This window comes from Megascapheus bottae, chromosome 17 (genome assembly GCF_031878675.1).
Source record: "Megascapheus bottae isolate mThoBot1 chromosome 17, mThoBot2.hap1, whole genome shotgun sequence".
In the NCBI taxonomy this organism is placed as follows: domain Eukaryota; kingdom Metazoa; phylum Chordata; class Mammalia; order Rodentia; family Geomyidae; genus Megascapheus; species Megascapheus bottae.
Window position 1 is genome coordinate 32048141 of NC_143525.1, and position 23185 is coordinate 32071325.

The following is a 23185-nucleotide window of genomic DNA, read 5'->3' on the forward strand; positions in this document are numbered from 1 at the left end:
CTTTTTTTTTATTTTTTATTTTTAAAGAAAATAGCCTGCCTGGCAGAAGGGGCCCAGCTGCGGAGGTCTCTGGCCGCCCAGCATGCTCAGCAAGGGGCCTCCCGTCCTAGAAACCCCTTCTTTAAGAAGGTGGTAGGCCGATGAGCAAATTCTCAAAATTGTCAGCTACCAGCGAGAAGCCACTAGTAGGGCCTTGGAATGCAATAGCTGGCATCTGTCGAGAAAGCCAAGGGGTTCTGTTTAACCCCAAACTCTCAGACACATGTTATCACCGAAATCCAAAGCCGCCCAGGGGCGGGCCACAGCAGTCTTTTCAGAAAGCAGGCTGCTTCGCTCCTTGTGTTTCTCTTCTGGGGTCCTTATCCCGCTCTGCAGTTCTCAAGCCTGGGGTAAGGAAGAACGGAAGCCAGGAAGAGAATTCCAAACTTCCCAGGGCCCAGAAAGAGGGAAGGTTTTCCTGCTTCTTCAAGCTTCCAGCCCAGCCCTGCGGCTTTGGTGGTGGCGGTGACCCATCACTCCAGCCACGCCAGGAAGTAGGCCTCGCTGAGCTAGCAGGGAAAAACTCATAATTGTTTTTCACACACAACTTCCAATCACCCCCCCATTTCCGCCCCCAACTTGGAGACTTGCAAAGCCCGAGTGAGTAAGGGGCAAAGCAACTCACATCTTTGTTTGATCCAGAGTTAAAATACTACTTACTACTACAATGATACAGATAGAGACTAACCCTACCCCCTGGAACGCGGCTAACAGGCTCAACTCGGTTCTGTTCAGGACTCCACCCTGAGGGCGAGAGCCCCAGCCCGGTTTCGGTCTCGCTCTCCGGGTTGCAGGGAGCCTGCGGGGAGGGAGCCACCGCCGCCATGGCGGCGGACTGTCGGCCGCGCTCCCGTCGGCCGCCGGGAGGTGGCGCGCTCGGCTCAGAGGCCAACGCCAACCTTCCCCTGGTTCCTCCCCCTTCTCCTTTTTTTTTTCCCCCCCTCTCTCGGAGGTTCGCATTGAATCGGCCCTAACGATTCTCGGATCGTCATTATTTGTAACCATAGAGCATGAATTACCTCTTGAGGTCATCAGCGAGAATTTACGACTGGTCAACAAAAGCACGTGATTCCCTAACGCCCCCCCATCCCCCTTCCAAGCCCCCCCCATATTTGGCCGCATACATAGCAAAACGAAGTACAGTGCATCGCTATAATTCATTAATACATCATAAATCGTGAAGCACAGGGTTATAACGACCACGATCCACAAATCAAGCCCTCCAAAATCACCCAAATGAGCTCGTACTTTGTAAACTCCTTCTCGGGGCGTTATCCAAATGGCCCGGACTATCAGTTGCTAAATTATGGCAGTGGCAGCTCTCTGAGCGGCTCTTACAGGGATCCCGCTGCCATGCACACCGGCTCTTACGGCTACAATTACAATGGGATGGACCTCAGCGTCAACCGCTCCTCGGCCTCCTCCAGCCACTTTGGGGCGGTGGGCGAGGGCTCGCGCGCCTTCCCTGCGCCCGCCCAGGAGCCCCGCTTCAGGCAGGCGACGTCGAGCTGCTCCCTGTCCTCGCCCGAGTCCCTGCCCTGCACCAACGGCGACAGCCACGGCACCAAGCCCTCCGCTTCGTCCCCCTCCGACCAGGCGACCCCAGCCAGTTCCAGCGCCAATTTCACCGAAATAGACGAAGCCAGCGCGTCCTCGGAGCCTGAGGAAGCGACGAGCCAGCTAAGCAGTCCGAGCCTAGCTCGGGCACAGCCTGAGCCCATGGCCACCTCCACAGCCGCGCCCGAGGGGCAGACTCCGCAGATATTTCCCTGGATGAGGAAGCTCCACATCAGCCATGGTAATTCTGTCTCTTGTTTGTCTCTCTTATTATTATTATTATTATTATTATTATTATTATTATTAGTCTCCTCGGCTTTCCTTCTCTGTGTTGGGGAGGAAGGGCAAGGAAAGCTTAGCTTTTCCTCAAATAGAGATTGATTTTCTCCTAGGAGGAGAAGTCTCTGAGAGGATCCTCACAAGCTCCAAGGACAGAACCAAATAGCGTCTTTTGCTGAAGGGTTGTATGTTGTTGTTGTTGTTATTTTTTTTAAAAAATCATTTCATCCCAGGCTCGGCTTAGGTTTTATTCGCCCAGCCAGAAATCAGCTGGAGGCTGAAGGATGAGTTTTGATGGGCTGTGGATAAGGATCCTGCTTATCTCCCAATTTTCGAGAGTGTGGCTGGCATAGGAAGGCTTGAGCAGTAAAGAGAGCTTCCTTAGGGCCCAAAAAGCAGCCGCTTTCCTCCCTTCCTCCCCGGGGCGAACGGCTGCCCGAGTCCAGCCAAGGGTGAGGCACTGGGAGGCAGCCACAGACAAAGCCGGGCTCGTTTACTGCCGTCAGAATTGGGGGCTGCAGGAGAAGGGGGTGCAGAATGGAGTCTGGATGTGGGCATGTGGAGTAGAAAGGATGGAGTTGCGGTGAGCTGGGGGCTGGGGACGCCTGGGTCCCGCTTCCGCCCCCCTCCCAACCATGGGCCTCCTCCTTGAACCAGAATAACATTGCCTTGGGGGACTCTCTGTCTGCTCTAGATATGACCGGGCCGGATGGGAAAAGGGCCCGGACCGCGTACACCCGCTACCAGACCCTGGAGCTGGAGAAGGAATTCCACTTCAACCGCTACCTGACCCGGCGGCGGCGCATCGAGATCGCCCATGCGCTCTGCCTGTCCGAGCGCCAGATCAAGATCTGGTTCCAGAACAGGCGGATGAAGTGGAAGAAAGACAACAAACTGAAAAGTATGAGCCTGGCTACAGCCGGTAGCGCCTTCCAGCCCTGAGCCCGCCCAAAGGAGCCCAAGAGCCCGCGCCAGCCCCCAGCCCCAGCCCCTCCAATCTTCCCTCGCTCTGCCGCTGTTCGCTGGGGACCGGTTCCCATGAGCCTGCCTCGCCCCAGCCTTGTGTTAAGATATTTCGTTTGGTTTTAGATCTTCCTGTGGCTCCCTCTCTTCTGGACTGGTTATCTTGTTATTATTGTTAATAATAATAATAATAATAATTCTTATTATTTTTCCCGACATGCTCCCCTTTCCCCTCTGCTCACCCCCAATCCGCCAGTGTTTCTCAATGTTTGTGTCTGTGGGTGCACTGTTTCCCCCAGGATAAAAAAAAAAGAAATTCGCATGTTTAATGTGAACTTTCCCCTCCCCTTCTGTGTTCTAACTTATTTATATATAGATATATATATATATATAAAGGATAATGGCTGTATTTTGAGTTTCAGCTGGAAACTTCTCCAAGGGGCGGCAGTTGAGGCGGGGTAGTGCGGTAATGGTAATGGTAACGGGCCCAGCTGAGCTGGCCTCTGAGATGGAGCCCACTACTGTATCTCTTTTCACCTTTCGCCCTCTGCCTCCCACCCCACTTCTTCGGCCCAAATCTCCCAGTGGCTTGGTCTTGGAGTGGGTCCTGGGGCCAGGGAGAGCCAGAGAGGTGATGTTGAGAAGAGAGAAGGAAAAGAGTGAGAATTAAGCTCCTGCTGCCTGGTAGGCCCCACAAGGCCTGGTCTTGGGAGTGTACGGAAACAAATAATCCTCAGTGTAAAGTGTCTCGTGTTTATCTTTGTGAATCTGTGGGTCTGCCTACAAGGACCCAAAGCTTGTAAATATGGGAACAAATCTGGGTCAGACCCACCGCTTCTTCCCTACCATTTTGCTTCCAAGACCATTTGTAGTGAGTGAGTGGACGCTGTGCTATGTGTGAAATCTGTCTTTGCCAGGCCTGTCTCAGTGATTCGCTTTTGGTATTTGTTTGTAGCTTTCCTTGAAGTCAAATAAATGTTTCCCCCACTCCACTGCCCTTCCACTTGTCTTTTCTCTGGGGTCTGCCTCTTCTCATCACTGGGCACACCCTAGACCAGTCTCCAGAAACCTAGGTGAGAGGAAAGGACCAGTTGGGTGCTCTTAGCAGTCCCTCTCAACTACCCACATCCAAGGCTTGGTCACTGGTTCTTGGGCCAGGGATAGGCCTTCATGAAAGGGTCCAGAAACCTCACATGGGATTGAGGTGTCCTTCCACCAGCTGGCCAGGAAAAAGAAAGAAAGGAAGAAAGAAAGAAAGAAAGAAAGAAAGAAAGAAAGAAAGAAAGAACAAAGACCTTGGAAAATTCTCCAAGAAAAGGAATTGGGGCCTAAGTCTTGAGCAGAAGACTCTTGGCCTTTTGGGAGTAGCAGAGGCCTGCAGAGCTGCCCTGGTCTTTACTCTAAAGCCAGATTCAGCTCTGCCACACACTAAGGCCAAAAAAAAAAAAATCAGGTTACTTTTGAAAGGTTTTCTCTCAGCCTCAGCATTCTTGCCACTTTTCAAGGGCTCCTTCTCTCCTGGGACCCAACTGACCGGCCCTCTTGGTTATGAGTTACAGTCCCACTTGAAAGACCTGTGGTTTCCCCTTCCAGCCTGGCCCCAGGCCAGGGCCCAGTCCTCCATACAAGTTAGCCTCTGCCCTGGGCACAATAGTCAAGTCTGGACACTTACCCGGTCAATCCCTTCCAGCTGGACCCAACTTCTTACAGGACCTGGGGGGAGGGAGGGGGGAGCTGATGAGGAGGCACGGAGGGTCTTGGGAGGCTCTACTAGGCCCTCCTTCCCCTTCACCCCTTGACTTTGTTCCCCCTTTGCCGTTAGCAAACTATCCCAAAAGTCGCTATGACATTTAGATGTCAAATGGATAGGGGTTTTATCTCGAAGTTAGATCGTAAAAATCGCCGAGAAGTCAGACAGATACCCCTCACTGGCTCGAGAAAGTCACGTGAGGTCCATAAAGTTAGTTTTATGGTTTTGGGGAGTTGACACTGCGCGGTATATTTCACATTCTCCAGAATGTTAAGTGACACTTTAACTGCTCGCTGTGGTGGGGAAGGGGGCAGAGGTAGGTGAGCTGCTCTTCCCAGCTTAGAGCAGCCGGACCAACCCAGAAGGCAGTGACGGCAGCCCAGGCCCCGCACTCCAGCAGTAAGTGGCTTCTAGCTTTCGCTTTCTTCCCTTGGCAGTTTTGGGGTTTGGGGCTAAAGGAAGGAAATCTTGCTTCCAGTTAGGGCTGTGGAGTGGGACAGGGCAAATTAGCTAGTTTTTGTACCCAGTTCTGAGAAATGGGGTGCCAGTTCTATACAAGGTTACAATGGTCAGGGGGTACCTGGTTTATATCTGCAGACATATGTCTTGTACTCTGTGAAGATGAAAGGTTGTGTGAGATCCTTACTCCTTCAGTGCCTTAGAAATTTAGGGAGCAAGAAGAATGAGTGTGTGCTGTTGGAAGAAGGGCCTGATTAGAGTGGGGGTGCATTTCACAACTGGTGATTTTCAGACAAATGTCTCCCCATGTTGGGGGGGGCTTTATGACATTTATTTGTTATGGGTGTCTTGCTGGCTACTTTTATCTGGATGCACCCAAGCTGAGAAAAAGCTAAAGGGAAGGAAAGAAAAAAGGAAGGTGGCTTCTGTAGACCAGTTTGCCCTGGGGGTACTTTCTGGCTTTTGGTTCTTCAAGCTTTTTTTTTTTTTTCATCCATCTTTGGTCTTCCATCACAAGTAATCGCCAAGTAATCACCTTTACTAGGTTCTTTCAGGGATTCTGAGATCAAAATAGGTAGCAGACAGCGGAGGTTAATTGCCAATGGCAACCCTAATTTCTGGCCAAGAGAAAGGGAGGAGAGGTGTATCTGCTCTGGCCTGGTTGAGTTAGGTGGTTAAACAGACCCAGGCAAAGTCCTCCACAAAGAAAACCTATCAGGGACACGAACCTCAGCTATGGAAAAGTATCAAAAAGATACTGGTGCTGGGATAGACCATTGGAAAGGTGCTTTTCTCTTCCCCACCCAGATCTCCAGCCTTCAGGGGTCCCTTTGTTTTGTGGCACTGCAAACCAGAGGTACTTGGTATTTGGGTATGTATGTGTGTGTGTAATTTTTTTTTAAAAAAAGGAGAAGTCACCGTTCTTTTGAAAGCCAGAGGCCTCTTCCCCATCAGATTGATGCCCACAATTTGTTGTTGTTAAGACCTTTGTGTCCAATGATTCTGTTGTTCCTTCTTTTTGCCAACCCACTATCTTTCCATTCTGCTTACCAGGTATGATCCCTGGAATTAGATTTCTTGTCTTTTGAGGGATTTTGGAACTTGGAAACTAGGAGAGGGTGGTCACAAAATTCCCTCTGGTTCCTGTTAAGGGCTTACAGCATTTTCTCCTTCTTTCTCCCAAAGCTGCTCTGTGTTTTATGAACTTACCATTCTTTGCCCATGCCAGGGACTTCCAAAGGAGATTTTTAACCAGGTTTTGAGGGTGGAGGTACGGTACTATGGGCCTGAGTTAGCTTAGTTGGAAGCCTAGAAGCTGTAATTCCCAAGAAAGCTTGGCATTTGAATTCTGTGGACAGGAGACACTGGTCAGCTCCCAAACGATTTCAGTAGACTTTAAAATTGGAATAAATTTTGGAGGTATGGCTTCCACAAGGTTCTACTTTCTGCACTGCAAAGGGATTGAAAATGGTACAGAGAAAGAGGGGAGCGGAGACAAAATTTCACCTAGGGCTTCCTAGGGAACCCCATTTTTATGGAGCCCCTGCTTCCCTCTAGCTTCCCCCATTTAACCTTTTTGAGGAGTCTAAAACCCCAGACAAGTAGGCTTGCCCAGAATATTTTTTTTTGTTCCTTTGCATATGAGTTCTGTAAAGTCTGATCTAGACAGTAAGAGACCAGTAACCTAGGAACATCGACTAGGCATATCTGGATAGATTTTTTTTCTTGGAATAGCAAAGAGAAGCATGCTTTCAACTCAGAGATCAAGCCTTTGGAGGGTCCTCTGCCTGGAAGTTTATCCTGAGGAAACCCTCTTCCTCATTCTTTGCACCATTTGTTTTCCCTAAACCCCAACCAGGACATGTTGGGGACAAGAGGATAAGAGCTGCTAAGAGATTTCTGGGGAAAAGGATTTTCCTGTGTCCTCTCCTCCTATTGTCCCCACCTCGCTCTCTGGAAATGCTTCTTCACTCTCTCCAGACTTCTTCTCTTCCTCTTCACTCTCCCAGGGCTTCCTCTCATCCCATCCGCAAGTCCCGGCCTAAACCTCTGGGCTAAAGGAGAGCCAGCATTCCCCGGCAGCCAGAAATGAAGGCTACATTTTTGCTTTTTCTCTAAGGCCAGTCTGGCCACACTGAGTAGACAATTTGATTTTGATCTTTTTGTTTTATTTGGTTGTTTGTTTGGTTTTGTTTCTATGTGGCTACGGGGTGGGAGGAAGTATAAAGAAGTGTAAACAGGAAAGCCAGCCGGGCCTGGAGCTCCAAGTGCCCATATTTCATCAGCTTCCTCTCCATAACCATGGCTGGCCAGGGACATTTAACCCTTCCCTGGTTGCGGTTGTGAGTTCTTCACTGAGGGCAGGGTGCAGAGATCCGAGAACAATCTCTTTTCCTTGCCTGTTTCCTTTATCCTTGTAATCAGGGTTCTGAAGCCCAAGATTTCCAGCAAAGGAGAAGACTGACTGAGCCCTCAGTCTCATGTCAAGACTGTTCTCACTCACTGCTTCCCAGATGGGGACTCACTAAGCCAAACTGGGAAGATGAGGCTAGGAAGAACCACCTACCTATTTTAGGGGAAGGGCCACTGGTCACCTTATCCATTTTTGGAATTTTTCAGGGTTCATTGGATTTTGAGGCTGGGATTTTGAGGTTGGGAATCTGTCCACAGCAGGATTTATCGATTGCTGCAGTGCTGTTACACATCCATATTAATTAACTCAGACACCGCCTGGAAAAGGAGCTGTTTGGGAAGGGGGAGGGGAGAAATGGGGGCCCCCTTAAGGAGAGTGGACATTTCTCCTTAAGTGCCCCTGAGGCTAAAGTTGGACAGGCCATAAGGGTTCTGTGGTTTTCTTCGAGCTTGAAGTCTCTGGACTTCAGAGTAAGGGTGGGGTGACTTAGTTGTCACAGCCAGACTGACAGAAGTCTCCTGAGGATGGAACTAGCCACCTTCCAGACTGGTTCCTGCAGGCCTCAATTCTTCCTGGTATGAGGTTGGTCTGATGCAGACTCTGGTGGAGGGATCTTTCTAAAAAGGTTAATGCTTCTCTCCTCCTTCCTTTCAACTTCCTGAAAGTAGAGAGATGCTTTTGATGGCTTTCTGGTTAGTTTGGTCTCTCTTTTTACTGTCCCATTGGTTGTTGTTGGTTTTGATGGTGTTCTGGTCTTCCCTTCCTCTACCCCTCCCTCCAAAAAGTGATTAAAATCTGTTAAAGGATTTAATTAAGAGAGTTAAATGAAAAGGAAGGAGGCGCAAATGAGTTGGGGGAAAAAACCCACACCAAAGCTATTCTCAACGATTAAATCGCCATTTTAACAATATAATGGAGTTTGCATCCTGAAAGGGGAAATCAACGCTCATATCTCATCAATAATTCATAGAGTTCGGGATCACACAGAGGTCAGCAGACGGGGCCGCAGCGCCGGCCTACGTGGGGCTCTCTGTGCTGCATACATTACAGGCCACCACCTCTGCTGCTGCAGGCCTGGCCAGGGCGAGCATACAGGTTTAGGAACATCTTTCCTCCTTTCTTTTGGCAAATTCACTGAGACTCAGACTGTGGACTTCAAGAGGAAGGGTGTGTGTGGGGGGGGGGATTTAGGGGACTGGAGAGGATTAGGGAACCTGTGGGATCTTGATTAGCATCTTCTCCAGTTTTAATTCTTGCCTCCCTCCATCTTCCTTGTCTCTGTGGTCTGTTTCTTTTCTCCCTAAGTTGCCTCTAAGAGAGGCATCTTCTGCAGTCTCTTCCTGGAAAGTCTCCCAGGCCTCCAGCTGCTTTCTGAACTACAGTCTCCTAGGTCTCCTCCTAGATTGGGGTCGAGACCCACTTGTCTGCTGTCTGGGACCAGGGCCTGGGAGCACTGAGCCTGGCTTTGGTGTGAGGAGAGAGCCCTGACCTCCAAGCTCAGTGGGGTTAGGGATGAAATCATTTAGTCTGGAATACTACCACAGGTCCCAGGCTGAATGGCCCAGCCACTGGAGGACCCCAGCCAGGTGAAAAGGTGGGCAGTCAGCGTGGCAAGAGGCAGTTAGCACAGGGGTGGAGGAAACATGCCAGCATAGGAGGGGTCCTCTCTTGAGGGGATGCGGTGGCACCCCAGGGAAGACTCCCAGCTTCTCTCTTTCTTTCGCACACACTCTTTATATCTGTCTCTTTCACTCTCCCTTATTCTTCCTTTTCTGTTCCCTGACTCTCTCATGTCCCCCCCCCCCCGTCCCACGGGTAGGAAAACCGAGCTCCGCTCCCACGCGGAGACCCGGGGGTGGCATTTTGGGCGGAAGGGAAAGCGAAAGCGCGCGGTGCGCCCGCGGAGCGGCGGCGCCGGCAGAGGCTGTAACGTCCCGGAGTTGCCAGTAGAGTCCGCCTTAGACCAAGTTCACAGCCAGGCTGGGGCCTCGGAGGCGCCAGCGTGCGGCCGCGCAAGGTGGCCCCGGGCCCCGCTGGGCCTCGCTTTGTTAGGACACAGCTCTGCCTTCCAGCCCTAAGGGTACCGTGGTCTCAGACTTCTGCTCCCAAGGAAACCCATGCACCCCAACCCTTTCCATTATCCACTCCAGAAATAACCGTCTCCAGCTCAGCCTCGGACTGAGATTGCTTTCCCCGTGGGCGCCTGGCTGGCTCAGCAACTGCGCTCCCAGTACAGCGACCCAAGAATGAAGGGTGGGTGGTAAACAAAACAAATCAGGAATCTCAACGGAAGAGACTGGTGGCACATGCGGGACGTGGGCTCGGCGATTCCCCCCTGTCCCCCCAAAAGTTATTTAATCATCAGAGTTCGAGTCCCCATGTCAAAGGCGCTTTCTTGGGCAGCAGCTGGGAAGGGGGGACTGGGGGGGGGGAGACAAGGTGGCACAGGGGGAGGGGCAAGGAAGGCGTTCGCGCTTGGATGTCTTCAGCCAGCGCCACTGAATGAGACGCAGGGCGGTGAGGCCAGTGTTATTGCCTAAGGGGTCGCAAAGTTGGAGGGTCAAAAGTTTACAGCTTGCGTGAGCCGGGGCGGGGCGGCGGAGGCGTCTAGAGGCGGGGGCGGAGTGGGAGAGGGGGAGGGGGCTGTGTGTGTGTGTGTGTGTGTGTGTGTGTGTGTGTGTGTGTGTGTGTGTGTGTGTGAAGAGAGAAGAGCGAGCACTGGATGTTTGAGGTAAGGAAGGGATGTGGGCTGGGAGAAGTTGGGGAGGGGAGGTGCAGATATCTGGGGAAGCGTGGAGACTGAGGAAGGAAGAAATGTCTTTGCAAAAACTGCACCGCGGATGGTGGACAACTTCACAAAAGACAGCTCTCAGGGTGTGGGGAGAATCCTCCGAGCAATTTTCTCTCCCAAAGATAACCTTTGAGTCACCATATAAAATTTAATTAAGATCCACCCAGCCGCACACATTAAAAAAATCCAATTACCCAAATGTCCTTGCAGGACGTTTGGCAGGACCAAAGAAGGCTTCTCAGGTGAAGGTTTGATTCTCAACCACATCAGTCCCACCCTGCTGGTCCTATAGGGGCCAAGCTGGGCTCTCTGCTTCTACCCCCCCCACCATGTAGGCCAGCTTTCTGAGATCACTAACCCCCCCCCCCAGGCTAGATCCAGGTAGCTGGAGTTCAACCCCACAGGCCATCACTAGAGGTATACTAAATTCCCATTCCTCTCCTGAAATTGTGGGGATATTGAAAGGTAGGTAGTTTGCTGCTTCCATCATTCTCTCCTAAACTATCATCATCCTGACTCACTCTTCCTCTCTCCCTCCCTATCTGGGGGTGTGGGGGGGGAGAGAATGAGAAGGAAAAATACTAAATAGCCTCTCTGAGATCTTTGTGTGGAGCTGAAATGGTGAGACCTGAAATGAACCTTGAATCTAGGCATTAAGCTTAGCTCATAAAATGCTTGAAGAGAGACAGTAATTATAACATCGAGGCATATGCCTATTTTGGGTCTTTAAATGACTGTTGCCTTATGAGATGTCATCATAGTCTCATTTAATATAGGAGGCGCATTTTGTGTGTTTGTCCTTCCAGAATGGAGATAACCTGAGAGTGTTTGAAAAGATGACTTTTGAAAGATGGCCAGAAGAGCAAAACGGTTTTATTTCCAATCCCAAATCAATTTGATCTCTGTTTTTAACCGTACTGAGTGTAAGGTCCTATTTCTACTTTTCTTCAAGTGAGTTTATCTGGGATGTCAGGCCAAAAAGGAATTTCTGTGTCCTGAGGAGACAGAGGTCAGGGTCAAAGTTGGAGAATCCATGTCTTTCTGCTCAGCCTTAAGTCTTCTTTCCTTTCATTTGGGGACAAAGGGTTGACAAATGTAGAGATCCATGGAACACACTGGAGCAGCCCCAGGTCTTGAGCAGGAGGGACATCAAGGTGGAAAGGAATGACCTCTGCCATCCCAGACCACGCTGGGAGCACTAGAGGGGCATTTTCCTTACCTTTCTGAACTAGGAGACACCACCCTACCAGTGCTTACTCTAGGCCTGAGCCTTGAACTGGGTAGAAACAGAATCCCCTGACCTACCTCTGCAAGTCCATTGATGGCTAAGGAAAGGGAGGGGTGTATTGTAGACATTAAGTAGATTCCAATCCTAGAGAAACAAATCCTAAAATATCTTTGATATTTAAATCTCTTCAATTTGCTCCTGCGTACTGTCATGTAACCATGGCAGAGGATTTACTGTATAGATGAGATATAGATGAGATTTTTAAAAAATAAATTGGGGGAGTATTTTGCTGTTAAATGACAGCTTAATGCCTCAGAATACCAAGTCCCCAGCTTTGACCAGTATGATCCAGCCATTCTCCTGGGGCTCTCTCTGTCTTCCTCAAATGTGGCCATCCTAAGAGGTAGAGGACTGATGCTTGAGGTCCTGTAGTCTCCAAAGTTTTGACAGAAGTAGAAGTGTTCCTGGTGCCTGAAGAAGTAAATAGAGCAAAAGAAATTGTCAGTGGTCAGGATACAGACCTGAGAGTACAAGCACTTAGAAAAGCCGAGGGAAGGGAGCCACTGGCTCAGGCCTATGCTCTACTGTGAGGTCCAGATGCCTACAGGGACATTTTAAGCTCTTCTGGTATTTGTTTCTTTCCTACGTCTCAAAAGAATTTCCAGTGGTATCTCACTTTCTCTCTGTTTGTCCTAGGAATCAGTACTGACCAAAAAAAAAATACAAGAATAATGGAAAATCAAACCAGGGGCAGAGGATCTTGAATGGGACTTTTTTGGGGGTGGGGGTGGGGGTGGGAGTTGGATTAGAGAAAAAGAAGAGGTCTGGTAAAAGTCAACAGGAGAGGATGAGTTGAATCAAATTCTTGCTCTGTAATTTTTCTCCCAAGTAATGACCTGAGCAAAATTCAATATGACCTAGCCGAACTGCATATTATAGTAACTGCCGGCTTGTGGGGGAGGCTCAGACAGGGGTGAACCGCAGGTCACAGCGTCTAAAAATTATTAAAATGTTTGAGAGCCTTGTGACACGCCTAGCTGTTTAACAAAGACTGACAAAGTATGAGATTAATACGAAAACTTGAGCTTCAAAAACAAAAACACACCAAAAAAAAAAAAAAAAGTCTTGTTCCGGCCTCCAAAGGGGGGCCTGTGGTTCCTCGGGCCCGGAGCCGAGGTTCTGGTTTTCCGGACACACACACAATAGTGGACACGAGCGATCTCAGCGGTTTGCCCAGCGGGTCCGGCGGGTCTGACACTGGGAGCGGTCGGGTGAGTACTTCCAGCCCGCTCCTCTTCTGGGTCTTCCTCTTCACAGTGCGGCTGCCGACGCGCCGGCGGCTGACGCCTCGGCTCGGCCTTTGGGTTTCTCTTCTTCCCTGCGCCCTTTTCTCTGCGCCAACAAAAGGTGGGACGCTTCCTCCAGGCCTGGGTACTCCCTGGACGGTGGAGAGGGGCTGAGTAGCCAGAGGTCCAGTTGGCAACCTGTGGCTGCTAGGAGCAGGCGGCCCGGAAGTCTCCAAATGACCAGGGAGCGCAAGAGTGGTGGCACGGAAGGAGCGAGAGCGGCTTGTTTAGCTTGTTTTTATTATTATGCATATTGCTGTTGGTGTCCTTCTGCGTGTGGAAGCGGGGAGGAGGCTTCCTGGTAGGTTGGTGAAATCCATCCGTCCTGGTGATGGCAGGACGCTGTCCGCTGTCCCTCCACCCTTGGCGGCTGCCTCCGGCTGGCTGGAGTGAGGATAGGTGGGAGGGCACGGCGCCTTGGCACGGGCAGGTGGCGGCTCCCAGCGCGCAGAGGAGAAAATGTCTGTGGGCTCTGGACCCAGGATCACCCATCTCCAACCCTGTGGTAGCTCTTGTCCTCCTGGTCCTCTCTCTTGGCGCGCTCTGGACACCTGGGCCGCATCCCTTGTGAAGTGCACAGCGGCGCAGAGGCCCAGTGCCTGGCCCAGGGCCCTCCCAAACTTCCAAAAAGCCGACGGGTAGGAAGGGTTTCGGGGAGCGCACCAGTTGTGGAAAGGAGGTATGGGCTGGGGGAGGGGCCTGGATGGTTGGAGTAGGTCGGGGAAGTCCATTGATTTCGTGGCCTTGGAGAAGATTTGGAAAGATCCTTGATTCCATTGAGTTGGTGGCATTCCTAACGACTTGCGTTGTGGCCCCAAGGCTGGACTTGGATTTTCTTGGGTTGCCCAGGCGAAGGGTGTGAGATAACTTATTGGACCCTTCTCTGGACAAAGATCATAACCATAATGTGATTGGTTTCCCTCTAATTATGTGTGGTGCCCGCCTAGCTGGGAGAATGTTGGTTTTAGAAACCAGGCCCAGAGGCCAACATTGGCAGTGCTTAGATTTACCCTGTAAAAAACGAACAAACAAACAAAAAAACCTCAACATTATCAGAAGGTGTTTGAACCTACTTGTCTTCAGGTGAGAGCTCTTTCACTCACAAGACGGGGGAGTGTGGTGATTAGAGGGTTGTTTTGGCTTGTCTCTGTACTTGTTAATTTACTCCATTAGTTTTCTGATTTGGTCAGTGAGGATACAAGCGTGTCTCAAACCTGGGGAGATGGAGGTGGGGGGGAGGGCAGGAAGTCTGGGTTGGGAGAAGGCTTCTTACTCTGGGGCACATTTCCTCTCACCTGGTCACAGCTCCCCACAGTCTAAGCCTCAGTCCCCTCCAGCCCAATCCTCAGTCTGCTGGTTTAGTGAATAAGAAGTTACTGGGGGCCTAGGAAAAGATGGGCAATTCCAGATTTGTATTTTGGCCTCACTACCAGCCACCTAAGCAGGTGTACGTTTAGACAGATAGGATCCTCAAGGAGCTGGAGAAGCAGAGAACTGGGTCCTCCCTACCCCTCTGAGTTACTGTCCCCCTCTTCTGACCCCCCAGAACATTTGGAAGGCTGAGATAGAGCAGCTCCTCATCTGGCTGCATCTTTTATGGTTCCTCATTGCCCTTCATTCGGAAATGAAATGCCTTTGATCTTTTTCTCAGGTTGTAAACGGAATTGCCCGTCATTAAATATCCAGGATCCCATCTGCTGGGTCTCCCAGCATTTTTCTTTACAGCTGTTTCCCTTTCTTTCTTTCTTTCTTTCTTTTTTTTTTACCATTGAAATTTTCCAAAAGGACTTTTATTACACCCCTTTTCACACCCGGTCGGTCGCCTTGCCTTCACCCTTTGCTTTAGAGGTGCTTTGGAAAATATCTAGATATTCGTTTGATCACAAAATAAAGGCAAACTAAAGGCTGTGAAGGGTACAGGAGGAGCCGATTGGAGTTTTGTTTTTTTCCTAAAAAAAAAAAATAGCCCTAGGGGGAGGGGACCCAGAAAGGCCTGATTCTGACTTCACTCAGCCTCAAGATGACCCTTCCTCCTTTTGTGCTTAGCTAATGTTTACATCTCATAATTCATGCGCAGGGGGCCATGCGGTTTGAGTCCCTTTGCAGACTGGCTGCTTCTATTTCTAATAGAGAAGGAGACAGTAAACCTTATGATCCCAAGAATGGAACCGTACTACCCTTTTCTGCTCCCAGAACTCAAAACTAGAACAAAACGAAATAAAATCAAACCACACCCCAAACGAAGAATCCTCGGAAAGTAGGAGAACTGGAAAATTCTCTGGGCAAAGAAGATCTGTCTGTCTTCTGTATATACCCTGTAGATCCGAATTTGTGTAAGGAATTTTGTGGTCACAAATTCGTATCTAGGGGAATATGTAGTTGACATAAACACTCCGCTCACTTTTTTTCCAGAAGACAAAAACTATATTCATTATTTTTCTAAATGAGGACAATTCAGTACCTGACCTGGAGAAGACTCTTTTCTTTTCCTTTCATTCTTTATCTTTTCCTCCCTCAAATGGTTAGACAGCCAGTACTCGGCTACCTGAACTCCCCCTCTTCTGCTCTTAGAAGCCTTGCTCCTTTCACACTTAAGAAGTTCGTGTTGTTGATGGTGATTTTAATTTAAACCCTCTTAACCCCAACTCTACTTATTTTCTATTCTGGGCTAGGAGGGGGCTTTATTGGAAACTCTGAGGTTGGGGGGGCGAGAGACTGTTGCTTACAGAATGTATACAAAGGCAAAGGAAATTCGCTTTCAAACAGATGCTGAGTTTGCCTTTCCGTTTAGATTTCAAACAAGATGCCTTGGAAATGGGGTTATTGGGGGTGTTGTTTGGGGGGGCATCAAGACCGGGTCACCACTAGGGCTCCTCTCTCCAGCATCACGAGCATGTGAGATTTCTATTCGTCTAGGAGGCTGTGACATTGGTGGCAATTAGGAAGTCTCAGCACCACGGTTAGTATTGCTCGGTTGCTTCTGGAATTACCAAATTGCTATTCACTTTGCTCTTAAAAGTTGCAGATTAAAAAAAAAAACCTGCAGCTCTTTTCTTCAGGATATGAAGAAATCATTTCTCTTAGCTTGGGCCAAATGGGACAGAAAGGAGTACATAGAGTGGACAGACAGACTGACGGATACTGCCAAACTAATAGAGCAGCTAAATGCGATTTGGAAAGCGAGATCTCCCCGAATTAGCGCATGAATTTCCTATCGATCCGCCCGCGGTTCCATTCATCTCTGACAAGTCCCTGCGTGCCCCCCGCCCTCCAGCTCCCCACGCCTCCTCTCTCACCCCCTTCCCCTACCCATCTGGCTGTAAAGAAAAGCCCCATGCCTAGTTAGGGTACCTCATTTCCCCCCCACAATGGGGTCCCCTTTCGAAACGGAGGACACCCCCCTCCCACCCGACTTGCCCAGCAAGTCATTTCATTCCCCATAGAGACCCAGGGTGCGTGGCTCTGGGGAGAGGATGGAAGCGATTTGAAAGGCAAAGCAATGCTGGGTCGAGGTGAGACTGGACCGGAGGGGGCTACGTGTCGGGAGCCCCAACTTCTGAAGGGGCCCAGGAATTGCGCTCAGCCCGATCGCCCCAATAGGCCTTCCAGGCGCAACCTGCTCGCCGTCGCTCGCCCGGGCTCTGGTTCCCGGCGGCGAGGGAGCGGGCGAGGCGGGGAGGGGGTCGCCCCGCAGGAGCCCTATGTAAATCCTGGTGTTGGGTGGGTGGGTGGAGAGGGGGGGAGAGAAAGGGGAAATAAACCTCTTTGGCTGGAGTAGGGTCCGGGTGAGCAGATTTCCTTATCCGGGAATCGCAGGCGGGGTGGCCATTGGCTCCGAGGATCACGTGGGCCCCTAACTTTGTTCACTTGACAGTAAGTAGGAGGGCTTTCGGAAACAGGAAAACGAGTCAGGGGTCGGAATAAATTTTAGTATATTTTGTGGGCAATTCCCAGAAATTAATGGCTATGAGTTCTTTTTTGATCAACTCAAACTATGTCGACCCCAAGTTCCCTCCGTGCGAGGAATATTCACAGAGCGATTACCTACCCAGCGACCACTCGCCCGGGTACTACGCCGGCGGCCAGAGGCGAGAGAGCAGCTTCCAGCCAGAGGCGGGCTTCGGGCGGCGGGCGGCGTGCACCGTGCAGCGGTACGCGGCCTGCCGAGACCCCGGGCCCCCGCCGCCGCCGCCGCCCCCGCCGCCCCCGCCGCCGCCCGGCCTGTCCCCCCGGGCTCCCGTGCCGACACCCGCCGGGGCCCTCCTCTCGGAGGCCGGCCAGCGGTGCGAGGCGGTCAGCAGCAGCCCCCCGCCGCCTCCCTGCGCCCAGAACCCCCTGCATCCCAGCCCGTCCCACTCCGCGTGCAAAGAGCCCGTCGTCTACCCCTGGATGCGCAAAGTTCACGTGAGCACGGGTGAGTGCGTGGGCATCGCTTCCCCCCACCCCTGGCGCTGCACACCGAAGGGATCTAGAGGCATCAGGGGGGAGGGAGCTGGGGGAAGCCAATTGTCCCCGCTATAAACTCGCCATTGCCAGAGATTTACGGTCGCCTGTTTTCAGAGCCACATAATTACATCCCCCATAAATTTTTATGGCCTGGTGGGCCTCAGCGCCTTTGAAGTTGGTTCCCCATCCTCTTCCCCATTCTCACTTGCGACTTTTTTTTTCTTTTTTCTTTCTTTCTTTTTTTTTTTTTTTCCGCCCGGGAGAAGCAGTCTCAGTGAAGTTGGAAGTTGGGGAGGGGTATGGGAGGAGGGTGGAGATGGAGGAGGAGGAGGAGGTAGTAAGTAATCCGTATTTAAGTAGAGTTGAATCAACTACACACACACACACACACACACACACACACACACACACACACACACACACATTTCTTCCTTTCAGTTCAGTCTGACTCCTTGGCTGCAGAAATGGGCAAAAGTGTTTTCTTTTTTTTTCTCTCTCTCTCCCCCCCCCCTTTTTTTTTTTTTTTTGCAATGGGGGAATGCATAGCTTGGAATCTGAGTAGTGAGGATGGGAACTGAACCCAGGGAAAAGGTTTAGGGAACTACCCCTCCTCCTTTTTCCACCGAGGGCCCCCCAGGCCGAGAGAGAGAGAGAGAGAGAGAGAGAGAGAGAGAGAGAGAGAGAGAGAGAGAGAGAGAGAGAGAGAGAGAGAGAGAGAGAGAGAGAGAGAGAGGAGAATTTTAAAACCTTGCAAGATTCCTCCCTACTCCCATCCCCCTAACCCCCACGAAAGAAAGCACCCTCCTACAAAACTTTGAGGTCTTTTGCTTCCTCCGGTCGCACTTTCTTCCTTTTTTGCCCCCCACTCCCCACCCCCTCCGGGGAGGAGGAGGGAGGAAGAGGTGGCGAAAAGAGGGAGGGGGCGACCCTGTTAGCTGGAAGACAGAGTTCTTCCTCCTCCCTTTCTGGGGGCAATAAAACTTTCTCTTTCTCCCTCTCTCTGTGTGTGTCCAGTAAACCCCAATTACGCCGGCGGGGAGCCCAAGCGCTCCCGGACCGCCTACACTCGCCAGCAGGTCTTGGAGCTGGAGAAGGAATTTCACTACAACCGCTACCTGACTCGGCGCCGGAGGGTGGAGATCGCCCACGCGCTGTGCCTGTCCGAGCGCCAGATCAAGATCTGGTTCCAGAACCGGCGCATGAAGTGGAAGAAAGACCACAAGTTGCCTAACACCAAGATACGCTCGGGTGGCACCGCGGGCACGACCGGAGGGCCCCCTGGTCGACCCAACGGAGGCCCCCCTGCGCTCTAGCGCCCACCCCAGCAGAAGCCTGGAACCTGGGGGAGTGGGGGTGGGCAAGCAGTGCAGAGGTGGGAGGTGTGGGGTGCGGGAAGGGACCATCCCTTCTGGGGCCTGGGTCTGGGGAAGAAAAAAAAAAAGCAGCAACCCTATTCGCCCTTTCTCGCTTTATATGAATAAACACAGAAAAAGGGGGGATAGGGAAGCTTTATTTATAAAAAATGACAATAGGAATAGGAAGCCTGGAATGGCCACCCCCCAGAAGCAGGATTCAGGTCCTCTTGCTTTCTTCCTTAAAAAAGAAAGAAAGAAAGAAAGAAAGAAAGAAAGAAAGAACAGAAGGAAGAAAGAAAGAAGACGGAAGAAAGAAGAAAAAGACAGAAAGAGAAGTAGGAGGAGACTGCAGCTCCTCATTTTCAGCTTTGGCGAAGATGGATCCACGTTTCATCTTTAATCACGCCAGGCCCGGGCCCATCTGTCTTGTTTACTCTGCCGAGGAGAGGACGGGCCACGGTGGCGACCATTACCTCGACACTCGGCTAACAAATGAGGCCCGGCCAGGCCGCCGCCTCTGCTGCTGCCGCTGCTGGAAGACAGCCTGGATTTTTTTTTCTTTCTTTGTCCCTTACTCCTGACACCCAGCGAAAGCACCCTCTGACTGCCAGATAGCACAGTGTTTTGGCCACGGTAACAAAATACACACAAACCTCCCTCTCCCTGTGCCCATTCAAGGCGGACCCTGAATACTCAACCTTCTTCCACCATGGGGCTGGAAAGGGAAGAGTTTGGGGGTGGAGGGTGGGGACAGCTTTGACGAAGCAGGAACTGGCAGGGAAATTGAGTCTCAGAAAAACAAACAAACAAAAGACTGGGACACCCCAGGAGGGAAAGGCCTAACCAAGCCTGGCAGGGTGTGGGTACAGTGGAGTTCTGTGAGCTGGGCATGACTTACGGCCAGAGTTGTACAGCAGAGGCCTCTCTCTTAGACTGAAAATGAATGTGAAAGTAGGAAATAAAATGCAGCCCTCCCACTCTGGGAAGGTTGATGTTGCAGAACCCTCTCCCATAGTTTTATCAGTGTTGCATCGTTTATTATTATTATTATTATTATTGATAATATTATTATTTTCTGTCATGTTCGTCTTCTCTCCTGTTTTCTGACATTCCAAACCAGGCCCCTCTCTACGTCTGGGGCTGCCTGAGTCTAGAACTTTTCGTTGGTGTGAAAATCAGTGTCCTGTACAGCGTGACAATAGAAATAAATGTTTGGTTTCTTGTGACCATCACATCGTGTTTTTGTTGGAACGTCAATTGGCAAAGATATGGACAAATGCCACTCCGTGACTACGTTAAGCACCCTAGAGGGTCTGGCCTCATGTTCTATGTGGTTAAAGATTTTTTTTCTCTCTCTCTCTCTCTCTCCCAAAGACTCTTGTGGGAATTTCTTTCTCAGAGGATTCCACATAGTGGTAGTTGGTTTGTTTCCCTTTTAGGGTGGATCTGTTGTGCTTGGTGCTTTAAAAAAAAATTTTTTTTTCCTGCAGCCCAGAAATGGGTCAGAAGGATGGAAAAGCTGATTCCACTCCCTGATTGGGGTGGGGGGAGATGTTTCATTGTTGGACACAAGAGGCTTAAGTATGGCAAAGCCTTTCATATCATGATTTATTTGTCATAAGCAAATAAAATGCGGTTAAGCTGTCTCTTTCTAGACAGACGGCTCTTTGGTTATTAAAGTTCCGAGAGGATTCCAGGAGGCCGGCCTTTTTCCTCCCTGCATAAGAAGGTATTGCTTTCCTCTGAGGTGTTTAAGGCTTTAATGAGTCTAATTTTTTGCACAGATGTTTCTGGGTGTTTGCAGGTTTTGCAAGTATTTTTATATTACAAAGGAGCTAGCCGGTGCCATAGCTCAAACTCTGACAAGCAAATAGATAATCAAGAAGACAAATGGCCTCTTTTGTGAAGCCCTGCTCCTGTATTAATTTTCATTTTCTTTCTTATAGAAAGTATCGAAGGTATGACTAGGGACCAAATAGCTGCCTGTCTCTGAGGTCCCCATGCCCCTAGAATGGAATGGGGGAAGGGGAAAGGAAGAAGCACAGGTGATCCCCCAAAGCCCTCCGAGGCTTGAGTTGCTTTTGAATAGCACTACCAAAAAGTTCTGAGATCTGGGGCTTCAGCCTTGGTGGTCTTTTGTATGGTTGTGGTCAGGATGCCACCACTCTTAAGTCCAAAAATCTTGAATCCCACGGAGCTTGTACAATTAAAAGTCATTTTAATATTGTTTTGTTTCGTTGGTTTCATCTCCTTTCAGAAAATAAAGTGTTTACACGTTTTATTGTTATTTATCTTGCATTTCTCGGGTTTACAGATTGGTGATTAGAGGTTGGGTAGATCCGGAAACCAAACGGGCCGGATTCCTACTTCAGGAAAGGGTGGTTGAATTGCCACTTTAAACGCAACTGAGAGATTAATAATAATAAAGAAAACTGTTCCCCCAGACCTGGAGGAGGATGAGCTATCATGTTTTATATGCAAAAGGATGCAAAAGCTGAGAGCTAAGTGGGGGGGGGGGGAATAGTTCTTTAAAAGCATACACCCCAGGAATGTCTCTAAAGAACCAAATCAAAGCTGTTCCTTGGAAGGTATGAATAGAATAAAAAAAAAAAGATTTCTATGGAGCTTAAAGTTCACAGCCATTCTGTGTAGACAAGAGCTAAGAAAAATGTGAGAATTATACAGAAAACCATTAATCACTTCTTTTCTTTAAATACGTATCCTCTCTCCTTTGTTATTATTCAACAGCAAATCTCCGCAGACCGGCTGTTGAGGGAAAAAAGTGTTAGCCGTTCCTCTTCTCCGGATCTGCGAGGGGAAAAAATTTGGAGCCATAAAGTTGAAAACTTTTTTCTGTCAGTTTGGAAGAAGCTGTTCATCATGAATGAGACCAGTGGAGCTCGGGCGAGAGGAGGCGAGAGATGTGAAGGTAATGGAGGTATTGCTTTTTTTTTTTTAAAGAAATCATTTTATTAGCTCTTTTCACAAGTGAAAGAAGAAATATTATCTTGCTTCCTCTTCTTTTTCAGCTATCTTTGTGGGACTTTTATAGTGGACAGTGGAGCAAAGTTGCTGTTGCCTCTTATGATGACTGATGAGAGAGAGAGAGAGAGAGAGAGAGAGAGAGAGAGAGAGAGAGAGAGAGAGAGAGCACTTGACACCTGGAGAATGTTTGAGCTGCTTGGGACTGAGATGTCAGCACTTGAAAAGCCCTAGCCCAAAAAAAAAAAAAAAAAAAAAAAAAAAAAAAAAAAAAGGCTGTTTGTGAGATGGTTCAGAAAGCACTGATCTGCTTTTGGAATACATAGGCAGACCTGGGAAGAGACTGCAATGTGTGCAAGCGCGAGCCAGTGTCTAGCTAGTGAAGTGTGTGCTGGCCTTATATTCCTGGGACTTCGATTATCTATGTTAAGGATGTGTGTCTTTATTCCTGGTTACTGCTGGCTGTCATTGCCATTTGCTGGAAACGTGAAATTGCATTTTGGATGGAGTGTCTCAGTCTTGGAGCTGGCACAAGGGAATGTGATCTGTTTGGTTTTTTCTTGGGTGTAGCCTGGGATTCTAGACAAATTTGTGCTTTTCTCTGGAGTGAGAACTGCGTGGTTTACAGGCAAGCTGCATGGATACAGAAATATTCCTCTTCTGCTCTGGCCCCTGGCTTTTTTTTTTTTTTTCCTGGAGGCTCAGTGTTCATTTTGGTTTCCTTTGGCTTTCTGAGCTTGGGGAGTCTGTTCTCTCTGTTGGGGCCCTGCTTCTCAGGCTGAGGGAGTCCGTGGCTCTGCCTCAGACCTGAATATGCTGGTTCTTTTTTCCCTGAGGCCTCACTTAGAGTTTGGAGGCGGGAGGCTGGCAGGAGAGAGAGTTCATGGAGAGGCCACGTTTTCTAGGCGATTAGCTCAGTATTAGAACCACAAAATGACCTCGGAAGCCCCTTGACCTCTCTTAGACTGGACATTGTGCTAGCTCTTGCCTCCTGCCCAGGAGGGAAAGTCACACCTCTGTGGGGAGGGCTTCTTGGGCTCTCCTGTTTTCTCTTTTCTCTTACCCTTATCTAGTACCCAAACTCTTCTATGCCCTCATAAAATTTCTGGACTTTTTTCCCCTCTCTTACTCACCATTCGGGAGAAAAAAATGAATAAAAATATTAGGCCAATGGGGCCGAGAGTTTGGCCTAGTGGTAGAGTACTTGCCTAGCATGCACGAAGACCCAGGTTCGATTCCTCGGTACCACATACATAGAAAAAAGCCAGAAGTGGTGCTGAGGCTCAAATGGTAGAGCTCTGGCCTTGAGAAAGTCCAAGGACAGTGCTCAGGCCCTGAGCTCATCAAGCCCAGGACTGGCAAATATATATATATATATATATATATATATATATATATATATATATATATATATATTAGGCCAAGGCTCCAGTGTGTGTGTGTACACGTGTGTACATGTGGGTGGGTTGGGGTTGGGGAATAAGATACTGGTCTGTTTGTGCATAACTCCTTCACTAAGCCTCCTCCTCCCTCCCATGTCCAGTCACCTCTCCATTCTCGTTCAGTTGGAGGGAGCA

At 49.8% G+C, this 23185-nt stretch overlaps 3 protein-coding genes across 4 annotated transcripts in view; all 3 read left to right on the forward strand.

Annotated features, from left to right (window-relative positions):
- Positions 1–873: 873 nt before the first annotated feature.
- On the forward strand, positions 874–3022 carry Hoxb5 (homeobox B5). The gene is made up of 2 exons (XM_090350685.1): positions 874–1837; positions 2570–3022. Exons 1-2 carry the CDS (start codon positions 1276–1278, stop codon positions 2815–2817), a joined length of 810 nt encoding a protein of 269 aa, XP_090206811.1. The 5' UTR covers positions 874–1275; the 3' UTR covers positions 2818–3022.
- The window catches only part of Hoxb3 (homeobox B3), a 41018-nt gene continuing 20849 nt past the window's right edge, over positions 3017–23185 (forward strand). The window contains exons 1-2 of one of the 2 annotated variants that reach the window (XM_090350683.1): positions 3017–4987; positions 21375–21555. The gene's annotated coding sequence lies outside the window, so the exon portion shown is untranslated. Of the gene's footprint in view, positions 4988–12413; positions 12751–21374; positions 21556–23185 lie in introns of those variants that run through there. The other variant, XM_090350684.1, reaches the window with a different exon arrangement.
- Hoxb4 (homeobox B4) lies at positions 16570–18873 on the forward strand. The gene is made up of 2 exons (XM_090350686.1): positions 16570–17239; positions 18286–18873. The coding sequence occupies exons 1-2, from the start codon at positions 16786–16788 to the stop codon at positions 18582–18584; spliced, it is 753 nt and encodes a 250-aa protein (XP_090206812.1). The 5' UTR covers positions 16570–16785; the 3' UTR covers positions 18585–18873.

Bases quoted from the DNA above. Each gene is read 5' to 3' on its own strand.
- Hoxb5 (XM_090350685.1), top strand. From the start codon at position 1,276: ATGAGCTCGTACTTTGTAAACTCCTTCTCGGGGCGTTATCCAAATGGC. The intron at 1,838-2,569 runs GTAATTCTGTCT...TGTCTGCTCTAG, and splicing joins GAAGCTCCACATCAGCCATG to ATATGACCGGGCCGGATGGG.
- Hoxb4 (XM_090350686.1), top strand. From the start codon at position 16,786: ATGGCTATGAGTTCTTTTTTGATCAACTCAAACTATGTCGACCCCAAG. The intron at 17,240-18,285 runs GTGAGTGCGTGG...GTGTGTGTCCAG, and splicing joins CAAAGTTCACGTGAGCACGG to TAAACCCCAATTACGCCGGC.